Raw genomic sequence first — 12,500 nt, forward strand, 5'->3', positions numbered from 1 at the left:
TTCTTTTCTTTTTTTATTGCATTGATCTGTGCATTCGGGAAGAGTGGCCATTTAGAACGGGAGACTGAAAGAAATATGTATGATTCTGTACCTCTGCAAAAACAGTAATATGTCTACATTATTCTTCTGCTGAACGCAAAAAGAAAAAAAAAACATTATTTCATGTGATAAAGAAGTCACAAAGGAAAGAATTTGACAGCTGACAAATAGAATTCTGGAATATTACTATCTCCATCGAACGTCAGTATGACTAAAATCTCCACAGTAAATCACCAGAAGACACAATGAATGAAACTCAAAATTTTAACAGGTAGTAAGAAAAAGTACCTAAAAGATCTCCAAAAGAATTAAAACAAGGGAGTTCTCATTCCTGATTTCGGTGGGTGTCTCTGCGCCTCAGGTTGGAGGTGGAAACGGAGGTGTTGTTGTGGAAGCGAGTGTCAAACTTACGTCTCACTTATTTCATGTTCAAGTTCCACAGCCACACCCGTTGACAGTCATGGAGTCACCTGATATTCAAGCGAAGTATCAAAAGCTTGCTGCTGAGTATTCTAAGGTAGGGAAAATATGGGTTTCGGTAGAGTTTTTAGCCTGTGTTTAGTGGCTTCTTTTAGGTGCGGGAGCAAAGTCAGCTGAGTGAGGGGGGTTGTCACTCGAAAATGACAAGTGTTTTGGTGACAAGCAAATCTTTTTGGGAGTTACATGGCCCGTATAGGGATTCTAAGGTGTATTTTTTGTAATGGAAGAGGTAAAGGCTCTCAGATTAGGCATCGGTTTTGGGCAGGGAGAGGGAACTGTTAATATGCAGCAAGTAGTGTTTAGTTTCTTGTTTTGTAATTTGATGACTTTTCCTGTATACTGTGCATGAATCATGAGTTTTTGGGATCCCCCGGCTTATAGTCTGCTGTAATAAACATTCCAGTACTTTCTGTGCAAATCATGGCAGTTTCTGCACACACATGCAACTCTGACACTTTAACCTTGTTTGCCATCTATTAGCCAGTGTTGCTTCTAATGATAGGGGAGGTTATACGACATAAGAGCAAAATTATGGTGAAAATGAGGGGGGTAATGCATGTGACCAAAATAAAACCTAAATCATGAAATATGCATTCAGTTTTATTGTTGCATGACCTACAACAAAGGGAAACTGCCATTCTGGATATTTATGCGATCGGATATAGTATGCCGACGCATTTTCAGGCAGATCACACTGGACTTTCTATCATCTTTCATTCCATATTTATATAAGAGTGATTATTTCTTAGTAGGAGGACTCAAAGTCCAAACTCTGTAGTGAATGTTAGTCATAGTAATTGTCCAGGACTTCACAAATGGTGACAAAAAAAGAAAAAAAGATTGTCATATAGTGAAACAAGGCTTCTTCATACCCCAGAGTTCTCGATGCAGATGAAGATTTTGGAAGTTGTTGTCCAATTCTTATTTATTATACCATCCTTTCTTTGCTTATACTTATGATGTTTGCAGTGTATGTTCTTCATTCAAATTGGCAATATAAACAATAAATATATGTTTGATTGAAGCCATTGTTTTCTATACATTTCACTAGATTATATAAAATGCCAATAATCAGATTTTTGTTCTCTAGATTTTCAACCTATACCATTATATTTGTATAAGTAGGGATGTTTAGAGGTAAATGTAACCTGTTTTGAATTAAATTCATGTATTATACACTAATGTAATGAATTATTTTCATATTTTTGAAGTCTCTAAGTATCATACATGTTTTTACAGCGTGGAGTATGCCTCTATAAGCTTCTTCTGCCCAACAATTATTCAAAACTTCAATTAACTTCTGTTTGCCAGAAACAGCTAATTTGAACATATATGAACAGTGTCTATAATATAAATCCAGTGGACATTGTGTAATGGGCTTACAAATGTAGAAATTCATATTAGTTATTGAATGCATGACTTGAAAATTTATGAAAAGAATTCCATTTTCAGATTTTTTTGGAATGTGTTTCTATTTTGAACAATCCAATTTCCTAAAAGGAAATTAATATTTTTATTTGATATGTATGTGTGCTAAAAGATTATACTCTTTCATCTGCTTAAAATGGTAAAGAATACCACTATCAAGTCATTTTGTAGCTTACAGTATATAGTGATTGAGGTAACTTGCTAGAATTTTTTTATGAATTATGAAATTAGATCTCTGTTGTTATTATAGATCAAGTATTGTTTACTTATGATTAGATTAAGCAGTTAAAGATAAGCCTTGATTGTTTAGTATGATGCACATTTTAGTTTCTTTTACTAAAAGAAAATGATTACATATACTTTTGGTTAATTGTTCATAATATTTGAGAAAGCTTTCATAGACTCAAGGCACATGAGGTTGCTACATAAATTAGGTTTTATTTTTATCACTTCTTGTAATGTTTTTGGTATAATTCTTTCTTGCCCGTCTTATTAACGATGATAATAAGAATGATATTAAAGATGATAAAGATAATGATGATAATAGTAATCAATAGTTTAATAGAATTATTCAGTAATAACCAGAAAATATTCTGCTAATAATTTGAAAGTGCACTTTAATAACATCATGATAAAGAAATTCAGTTGTTATTTAGTTTTGCAAGTGGCATAGGACTGTCAGTATGCAAGAATATACAATCAGGCTCAAGAATAGAAGCAGGGGTTAGTGGGATGTGCAAGGTAGGAGTTTTCAGCATTGTTGATTGGTCAATAGATTCTACTGGAATGCTTATGTGTAAGTGCTGAATGAACCATTTGGTCAAGACTGGGAAATGCATTGGTGTAGATAATGTGAAGTGGTGGAAAACCTTAGATTGGAATTTAAGTAAAGTATGTATTCAACATCCATTGGATTTTTATTATATGGTTGTTCATGCTGATAAACTTATGAAGTTATAGCAGAGTTTGTACTTAATGATTTATTTTGTAGTAGGTGATGAAGAAGTGTTGTTACATTTGATTTACTTATTTTATTTTTCAGCTGCGGGCCCAAAATCAGGTCCTGAAAAAAGGTGTAGTGGATGAGCAAGGAAAGACACAGCAGCTATCAGTATGTATTCTATCATAAACATTTTATATGAATATATACATGATTGACCTTTCTCTAAAGTTCATATACAAGGAGAGATTTTGTGAAGATTATTAAGGAAAATTTAAGCACTCAACCAAGATTTCATACTTCCATGTGGACTTTACGCATTCAGCTTAGAGACCTTTTCAACTGTTTTTGTTCTTGTTATTCTTCAAAAGAGTTTACTTAACTTACCTCAGGGAGCACTACTCTGTAAGGATTACACAGAATACACAAAATCTATAGTAATTAACCTTAGGCATAAAATGTTTGTAGTATGTTTTACTTCATTATTTTTTATATATTGTATATTGATCTCTATTATGTATTACTATTTTCATTATATTGTAGCTTACATTACATTATTCAATTTTTCTAGGAATTATTAAAGTCCCGTGATCAGCAACTACGAAAAGCAGAGCAAGAAAATGACTCCTTGACCTTCAGGAATCAGCAGCTTACCAAGAGGCTGATGCTTCTTCAGGAGGATCTAGATGAAATACAGGTAAGAGGCTCTTGTTTGTTGGTGATATAGGCACCTAAACTCTCTATCCATATTTGATGAATTTTATAGTACTTTAACTTATGAAAGATGGAATGATATTCTATAATGTTTTTGAAAGGAAAAACATTCCTCTTTTGTGGCTCCATTATATGAAACAAATGGTAGATATTGGTAGAATTACATGCCCCTCACATAGCATTATCCTTGCAAAAATGAACAGCCACAAGGCCAAAATCAGGGGGTAACAGGCAGCATTATCATTGATAATGCTGTTATTATCATTGTCATTATTTATTATGATTCTCATTATCAGAAGTATTATCTTCATCTTGATCAGGCACTTGACCAATGAAAAATGAGCTTTTTAAACACTGGAAACTGGAAGTGGAAAATTAGAAGCACTGGGATAATGTTTATCCCCCTGGACAAGTAGATTATTGCTTTTCTAAAAAAGCATAAAAAACAAGGTTTAGGCCAACTTTAAAAAGGCTGTAGCTCAAAAACTAATGCCATTAGACCTATAAAACTCCATTGATATATAGTGTGCTGAACAGAGAACAGCATCTATTATCATAGTAAGTATAGGTGCTATCCAGAATACAGGGCCATCTTGTCATGGTCATTAGGTTGATAATAAAAGTATTGCTATCATTATTGTTACTACTGATGTCAAAAGAAGAAATATATATGTGTGTCAAAAAGAATCGGCCAAGATGGATTTTAAATAGAAAAACATCTGTGTTTTAGGGGCTAAAGAGAATTTTGATAATCATTTGTGCAGTGGTAATTTCCCATCACTGTTGTTATATGTATATTTTTTTTAATGGCTGAAAATTATATCTGTCAAAGAAGCATGTTCAAAGGTTCTTATTGTTCTGATTCTTTTTTATATCTCCATGCAGTCAAAAAACAAAAGGGGGAGAGGGAAATCTGACAGTGTCACTGAAAGCACCCCAAGTGAGCATGATGTATTTACTGAAGAATTACAGGTAAGAATGAGTCAATGGTCATTTATATAGCTTCTGTAATTAATAATATAGATATAAAAGATATTGAAATTGTCATATAGGCTTAATAATGATTTATTATTTAACCATCTATCAGTTCTTTCTTTCTTTCTTTATTGAATCTGGTTAGCTTATAGGATAAACTTGAAAAAAATAAAAGAAAATGTTGTTCTTGACAGGGAAGCTACATACTTGTTTATCCCATCTACATTATGATCTAATGCTAGTCTTTGAAAATCAGATTTTAATGCCTGAAGAATTCAGAAGTCAGTAAACTGTTATTATAGCTATAAAGAGAAGTCAATTTTTTTTAACATTCCAGACTTGGCCAGAGGTGAACAGAGCCATTTTCAGTAAATGGTTTATTAGAAATCTGACTCAAAATGTAAATATTAGTGGGACGTTAATCTCTGTTTAAGGTGAACCACTTGATAGTAGGATAAATATTTTGCCATGTACATTTTAGGTTTCAATAGGCATTTCTTACATTTTAGGTATCAGCAGGCATTCTTTGTAATCCCCTTCCCACTAACCCCCATATATGGTTTATTATTATTATTATTATGGACCCAATAAAATTTTAATCAGTTTTTAATCAGTTTTATAGCAGGAAGCATACATGAATATGTTGATTGTCTAATCTTGGAATTGATATTATATCTTACAATCAGGCTCAAACATCCCTCTTAAAGTACATGACTTAAAGATAATTTTTTGTAATTTAACTTTTGTGTTAACTGGTTTCTTTCACCGCACTACAGCTGAAGATACAGGAAAACGCAAGACTGCAGTCAGAATTAGCAGACATTGAAGCTCATTACCGCAAGAGGGTAGCTGACCTTGAAACACAGCTGGAAGCTTCAGTAAGGGAAATACAGAAGAACAAAGATATGCTGGAGCATCGAGAGAAGTCTGCAAATGTAAGCTTGAATGTATTGGCTTTCCTTTTTGTCCTATAAAGTGTTTTATGGAAAATTTGCAGGTGTTTTATCACCTACAATACAAAACTGTACTTGATTGGATAGGAGAAACTATGTATAGAAATCTACAGCTTCAGAAAATATTATTTTGATATGCATTTTCCCCAGTGTGAGAAGAGAGATGCTTATTATATTTGCATGTTTGTCTCATTTACTTTATATGGAGAGTTTCTCTCCAAGTTGATGCCTCATAATTTTCTTATAGGAAGTTGTTGACCAGCTAGAGAGTGAACGTGTTCGACAAGAGGTTGTAGCGCAACAAAAGGAATCAGAACTGAGAGCATTGAAAGAACAGGTGGTAGTTCTCCAGGAGAAGCTGAGAAATGCCATTGTTACTAGTAGCTCAGCTATACATGATGTTCCAACAAGCAAAGAAGAGAAGCCAACTCAACATCCATTACATGAGAAAAGTAGGTTGAATGTAGATGCTCCATATTATATTAATCATTTTTGATAGCCGTTTGAAAATGAGGTTACAAGTAACTTTGTTCATATTATTGGAGAGTTTCATATCAGATTTGTTGAATTCAGACAAAATACTGCAGTGTCCTACTGATACAAATAGGCTGAAAACAACTTGCCTGTTAAATGAAGGAATATAACAAGACTTTACTCCCTGTGTGATGAGCATGTTTCGCATGATCAGATCACTTTTGTGCTATGTTTTTCCATTTATTGAAATTACAAGCTATCTATTCCTTCAGTTATGATGGCCTTTCATACCAAATGTTGATTAGTATCACTTTACTAATATATATATATATATATATATATATATATATATATATATATATATATATATATATATATATATAATGTATGTATATATATGTATGAATATATATATCTATATATATATATATATATATATATATATATATATATATATATATATATATATATATAGACTTATAACACCATAAGACTAGAAAATAATCTTAATCCATTAACACCAGGTGATCTGATATTACATCATGTGGTGGCAGCACTTGCCACCAGGGATGTGATATCAGTCATGGCTTTTTGTATTGCCACCACACCAGAGGGTGGCTATTGTCATAGAGGGCGAATAGCCCGAGGCGTTAGGCCTGCATGCTTGAAATGCCTGTTGTTATCGAACAGCACAGGCTGTTCATCTGAAGATTTGGCCTGTTGTAGAAGGGTTAAAAGAATTGAACATAAAGGTTCAGTAAGAAAAGAAAAATCTCTTTTCATTTCAGAATTATCAGCAAGTAATCTCAGTATCCCAGTTCAAAATGGAAGGGAGAAGGCCACAGGTGCCAGCGCCAGAAGTCTTGTAGATTCATTTGACAGCATGATCCAAGAATTTTGTACATCATTTGCCAAATTTTTATGCACCTACAGTACTAGAGTCAAGTTGTATGAACAGCTCTCTGAAGTTAAACAGAAGGTAAGTATATATTTATCATATTTTTTCAGAAATAAGAAAACTTCCTCAGTGTCTCATGGAGAGAAGGTAGAGCTTAGCTTAGCATCAAGTTTGAGATTTATGAATGCCACTAGTTTAACCCCTTCGCGCTGGTTGACGTCCTAAGATTGCTTGATTGTTCTCAAATATAATCATTTTACATAATTTCTTAGACTCTTGATAGTTTAGTTTACTTGTTTAAGTGTCATAAAATGAGATGTAATGTTAAAAAAGATAACGTCATAGAAAACTATGTGATATTTATGACATCATGGTAATTTCTGCTTCTTGATCAGTTGAATAAAAACTATTGTAAAATCAAATGTGCTTGGCCAAGAAATAAAATAAAGTAAAAAGTTACTAATGCAATACTACTTCTAATTTTTTGATTACCTATGATATCATGTTATGTCACATCACGAGGTACATGTATGATTATTCATATTGTTCTTTTCGTTTTGATAAAAAAAAAGTATAAAACATGTTTTTAGATGTCCCACTAAGAGATTGCTTCCACTCTCCTTTGGTATTTTCACATAGAAGTGAAGAATATAGGCAAAGTTCAATAAAATAAAACTAAAAAGGCATTACTGTAACATGTTTTTCAACTAAAATAACTCCTCTGAACATGGCAATATTTTTACATGCCTTTACATTGTAGACGCATTCATGAAAACCATAAGAATAGGGTGGGTGAAAAACACTCTGAGAGGATCAGTGCGACCCAGTGCAGCGAGAAAACACCCCAGCACGAAGCGTTGTGCGCTTGTTATCTTCCCGGCATAAGCAGGAGTAGGTGAAAATACGTCCCGTCGTGAATGGGTTAACAATCAAGCCAATTTCAAGATGAATATTATATATGTAGTATATTTCATGAACAATTCCATAACCAGGTTAGAATGGGTTAGAGAGAACTGTGTAATATCCACAGACTGGCATAATATTTTTTTAGGATCCAGATTTTAAGAAAACCTCTTCTACCTGAAAAGGATTGTCAGTGATGATGAAGTCTTTTAAGTCTTTTGACTTCAAAAAATATGTTTCATGTGTAGCTAATGGTGGCTTGTAGATGCAAGGTATGAGTGTGTGATTGTGTGTGCGTGTGCGTGTGCGTGTTTCAGTGTGTGTGTGTGTTTCAGTGTGTGTGTGTATGTGTATGTGTATGTGTGTGTCAGTGTCAGTTAGATTAGACACAAATCTACAGTATCCTCTCTTCACTGTCATATATTATTATATCAATGTAAAAGGTTATTATTCTGTATGAATAATCCACATATGCATTTTTTGACAGTTAATGGATGCCTTGAACTCGGCAGCAGCACCTTGGCATTCTTTAGCCGCAGCTTATCACCAGCTAGCAGAAAATGCCTCTGGGGAAGGTTTTGTGGCTCTAGAAACACTCTCAGGGCTCTCACAAGTCAGTCGTCATGTGACATCCTGTGGAGCCATATTGCGGAAGGTCTTGCCCTTGGTGGTCCACTGGTTAGTATACCTGTATGTTGAGGTATGGAGTTAATCAGATAATGATATGTGTTGTAGTTATAAGAAAATGTTGGATTTTAGATATGACTCCAAATTTCAGGGTGTCAGAGGGCAGTAGAGGTCAAGTTGATGGTGACCGTCTTGGAGCAGCATGGAGTGCGGCATTCAGCAGACTGGTATCTGCATGGGGATCTCTAGCCCCATATGTAGCAACTCTGGCTAATCAGAGTAGGTTATTTATATATTAATTTTTCAGCTAAGTTTTTCCTGTGTTGATGCAAAATATATATTAAAGTTATCATCAAGGAAAGGTCCAGTAAGTGACATGTAATTATTCTTGTTTTATGTTGGTTTTGTTTTCTCTTTGATTAAGGAAGTTATGAGTAGTTTATTCCCCAATACATAAGAAATGAAGGCTATCAAAGATAGCAATATTTCCTTTGCTTTAATCATACATTGTTACATCTATAAGTGCTACAGATTTAAAACCCAGAGTGTTACTTTTACAGGTGCCTCAAACTCAAGTCTGCCTCCAAGTGCCCAGGGCCGTGTTATCTCCATGCTCAGTGACCGACTTAACAATCTACATGCAGCATTAAAAGGTAACTTGGTGTAATGATAACATTAATTTTAACTAAAAGAAATTCACATACACATGATATTACCATGATTACTATGATGTTGAGCTATTAAGTTGATAAAAGTACTCAGAGTATTTATAGAATGGAAAGTATAAAGTTATGCACCAGAAATATATTTGTCCTTTTTGTATTGCAAATAATATAGGCACATTAAAGAAGAAAAGTTCAAATGATTTTTTTTTTATAATGGAAAAACAATATAGAACTTGCCAACTTATTCTTACCATTAAAATGTTGGTATTATGGCTGTAAATGCCAAATATTCATAGCTTTTAACTTGATACATTGCCTAACATTAAAAAGTTTACACACTGTATAATAAAGAGGGTTGTAAGGATATCAAATTTCATGATCCCATAGGTTTATGGTTGAGATTGAGAGAGTAAGCCTAAAGAATATCTTGAGTTGGGGAGCATCATTTGATAACTTATTTGGATGAACAAAAAGATCAGTAATGGTAACTTTCTTTAATTAGGAGAACAGTTTGTATGAGGGTGAAGTTTCTGTAATTTGGAAGTGACTGTAGCTTCATTTCATAACTAAATTTGGTGTACATCATGTATATGGGGGAGCAGATACTTTGTTTTCAGAACTTATTTGGAGAGAATCATTAAAATTTTTGAATCTTACTTCTCGGAACAGTTCATCAAACATGAAGAGAAATCAACATTTCATCAATTTGTGATAGAAATGAAGCAATTCATATTGTTAGATACAGTATGTTTGCAAATAAAGAGGATTATTGATTTTTATTCATGATTCTGGTTTACAGAAGCTGGAAATACATACCAGAAAAAATCAGCAAGTGAGAAAGATCATCCTTCAACATCAGGAGAAGCAAAGGCTGCAAATGATGAAATAATTAATGTGTTGAGTTCCCTCTCCTCTGTAACAAACAAGGTCAGTTTTGCTAATGGTCTTGATATTTTTGGAAAGTTTACTCTGTTCTCCTTTTTATTGAAAAAGTGTATTCTCTGTATTTTTTTTTACTTTATTTTTTTCTTTGTTATTGTCTTTTGCTATGTATGTGTCATTCATCTTCCAAATTTGGTATCACTTACATTCAGTTTCTCAGTTTCTTTATATTTCCCTTTCTAAACCACATCTGTGCTTGCTTTCTCACCTTTTTTATTATTTAACCTTGTCTTCACTTGTCACTTATTACAAGTTTTTTATCCATCAACTTACCCAAATAAGGAGCCATTGAATGTTCCAGATGTCTACAGTGTTTAAGGAACAAGTTGTACCATCGTGGAGTAGAGGTGGTTCAACCCCAAGCACACCATCGTCACCCTATGTGGGAATGCCTTACAGCCTTAACAAATCAAAGAATAATTCAAGTTCCAATTTACAAGTAAGTAGTTGTTTCTTGCATTGTGAGTATGGTTTAAAGTATTTTCATGTTAAGATTCATATTTTGTTTATTTAGACATAATGTACCAATGTCATCTTATACTGAACAGGAGGATGGACCTTCTGCATTGGAAGATGGAACACTAGTCAGTCCTAGTGATACGGCCAACCTTGGAGATGCAGAAGCTTCTTTGATGAAACAGCTGGCACTTGCTTCATCAAAACTAAGTCAGTTAGAAGCAGAGAGAGAGCATTGGAGGCTAGAGCATCAATTGTTACAGTGTAAACACCAAAAAGAAGCAAAGGTAGAATTGGGTTTAATAGGCTGTTCAGAAAATTATTTGTGCATTTAATAGTCTTTTAGTTCGATTTTTAAATTTTTAAATGGTGCATTTGTTCAAAACAGATTTACATATTATGCATGTTAGATAGTATACAATAGATTTTTGTGTTTAGCATATGCTCATTGACTTTTTCTTCACCCTGTAGCGTGTGCGACAATTGGAAAACCAGCTTAGGGGTGAAACCACAGCCTCAGATGGAGAAACAGATAGTATGCACACCAAAGATCGATCCTCATCTCATATATTAAGCACCTCATTAGTAAGTCTTAATTCATGATGTTACCTTTGGTTAATAATTTATTTTTTAGTAATACAATTCAGTACTTGATATTTAAAATGTATTTAACCCCCTTTCCATTTTAGTTAGGTGAAGTGCATGGGTCTGATGGTGCTTCAGATGAAAGAGAAAAGGACATACGTAACCATTTCACAAGTCGCTGTTCACACCTCTATATGCAGCTGACATCAGCTGCCAGCCAGGCTGCTTTGTATCAGAATGAGGTGTGTGCTCTTGATATTTTCATTTATTTTGTGTCTGTAAAGTATGTTACTGTGTGTTGGAAGTGATACAAATTAAGTTAGATGTATGAAATTTATGCATTCTTGTTATCTTAGTGGGATGGAAATTTAGTTTTCCAAACTTAAGTGCTTTCCAAGGGTAAATGGTATTGCCATGTTTTACAATCATTTGGTAAAATAAATAGCTGATAACAACTTTTTCAATATACTCTAGTGTGAGTCTCTTATGCGACGCTTGGTGGTAAGTGAGGAGAACAAAGCTGTGTCTGAACAGGAAGTAGACAAGCAGAGGGAAAGTGTCAATCAACTAAAGGAGACTCTACAGACAACATCACGGTCAGTTGAATTGTTGCCCACTTTAATTTTTGTGTGTGCTTCTGTACAAGAGTGAGTGAGTGTGTGTGAGTGAGTGAGTATGTGAGTGAGCGTGTGTGTGTGTGTGTGTGTGTGAGTGTGAGTGTTTGTGTGTGTGTGTGTGTGTGCGAGTGTGTGTGTGTGAGTGTGTGTGTGTGAGCGAGAGAGTGAGCGAGAGAGAGAGCGAGAGAGAGCAAGAGCGAGAGAGAGCGAGCGACAGAGAGCGAGAGCGATAGCGAGACTGAGAGAGAGTGAGAGCGAGCGACAGAGCGCGAGAGCGAGCGACAGCGACAGAGAGCGAGAGCGAGAGCGAGAGAGAGTGACAGAGAGCGAGAGCGAGAGAGAGCGACAGTGAGCGAGAGCGAGAGAGAGCGACAGAGAGCGAGAGCAACTGAGAGCGAGAGAGAGCGAGAGAGAGAGAGAGCAAGAGCGAGAGCAAGCGACAGAGAGCGACAGAGAGTGAGAGCGAGAGAGAGCGACAGAGAGCGAGAGCGACAGAGAGCGAGAGCGACAGAGAGCGAGAGCGACAGAGAGCGAGAGCGACAGAGAGCGAGAGCGAGCGAGAACGAGAGCGAGCGTGAGAGAGAGCAAGAGAGAGCGACAGAGAGCGAGAGCGAGAGAGAGCGACAGAGAGCGAGAGCGACAGAGAGCGAGAGCGACAGAGAGCGAAAGCGAGCGAGAGAGAGCGAGAGCGAGAGAGAGAGAGCGAGAGCGAGAGAGCGAGAGCGAGAGAGAGCGACAGAGAGCGAGAGCGAGAGAGAACGACAGAGAGCGAGAGCGACAGAGAGTGACAGAGAGCGAGAGAGA

At 35.3% G+C, this 12,500-nt stretch overlaps 1 protein-coding gene across 1 annotated transcript in view; it reads left to right on the forward strand.

Moving 5' to 3' along the window:
* The first annotated feature begins 382 nt into the window (after positions 1-382).
* Positions 383-12,500, forward strand: part of LOC122244491 (protein phosphatase 1 regulatory subunit 21) — a 13,691-nt gene continuing 1,573 nt past the window's right edge. Inside the window, exons 1-16 of the mRNA XM_043002414.2 lie at positions 383-556; positions 2,990-3,058; positions 3,459-3,584; positions 4,487-4,573; positions 5,353-5,511; positions 5,777-5,981; positions 6,792-6,982; positions 8,292-8,482; positions 8,583-8,710; positions 8,992-9,084; positions 9,896-10,023; positions 10,340-10,477; positions 10,587-10,781; positions 10,966-11,079; positions 11,184-11,321; positions 11,554-11,675. Coding sequence (XP_042858348.1) covers positions 500-556; positions 2,990-3,058; positions 3,459-3,584; positions 4,487-4,573; positions 5,353-5,511; positions 5,777-5,981; positions 6,792-6,982; positions 8,292-8,482; positions 8,583-8,710; positions 8,992-9,084; positions 9,896-10,023; positions 10,340-10,477; positions 10,587-10,781; positions 10,966-11,079; positions 11,184-11,321; positions 11,554-11,675 — 2,141 coding nt within the window. The 5' untranslated portion in view covers positions 383-499. The remainder of the gene's footprint in view (positions 557-2,989; positions 3,059-3,458; positions 3,585-4,486; positions 4,574-5,352; positions 5,512-5,776; positions 5,982-6,791; positions 6,983-8,291; positions 8,483-8,582; positions 8,711-8,991; positions 9,085-9,895; positions 10,024-10,339; positions 10,478-10,586; positions 10,782-10,965; positions 11,080-11,183; positions 11,322-11,553; positions 11,676-12,500) is intronic.

Source organism: Penaeus japonicus, unplaced genomic scaffold (genome assembly GCF_977035675.1).
Source record: "Penaeus japonicus unplaced genomic scaffold, GWHDUDI00000001_assembly GWHDUDI00000014, whole genome shotgun sequence".
Taxonomy (NCBI): Eukaryota; Metazoa; Arthropoda; class Malacostraca; order Decapoda; family Penaeidae; genus Penaeus; species Penaeus japonicus.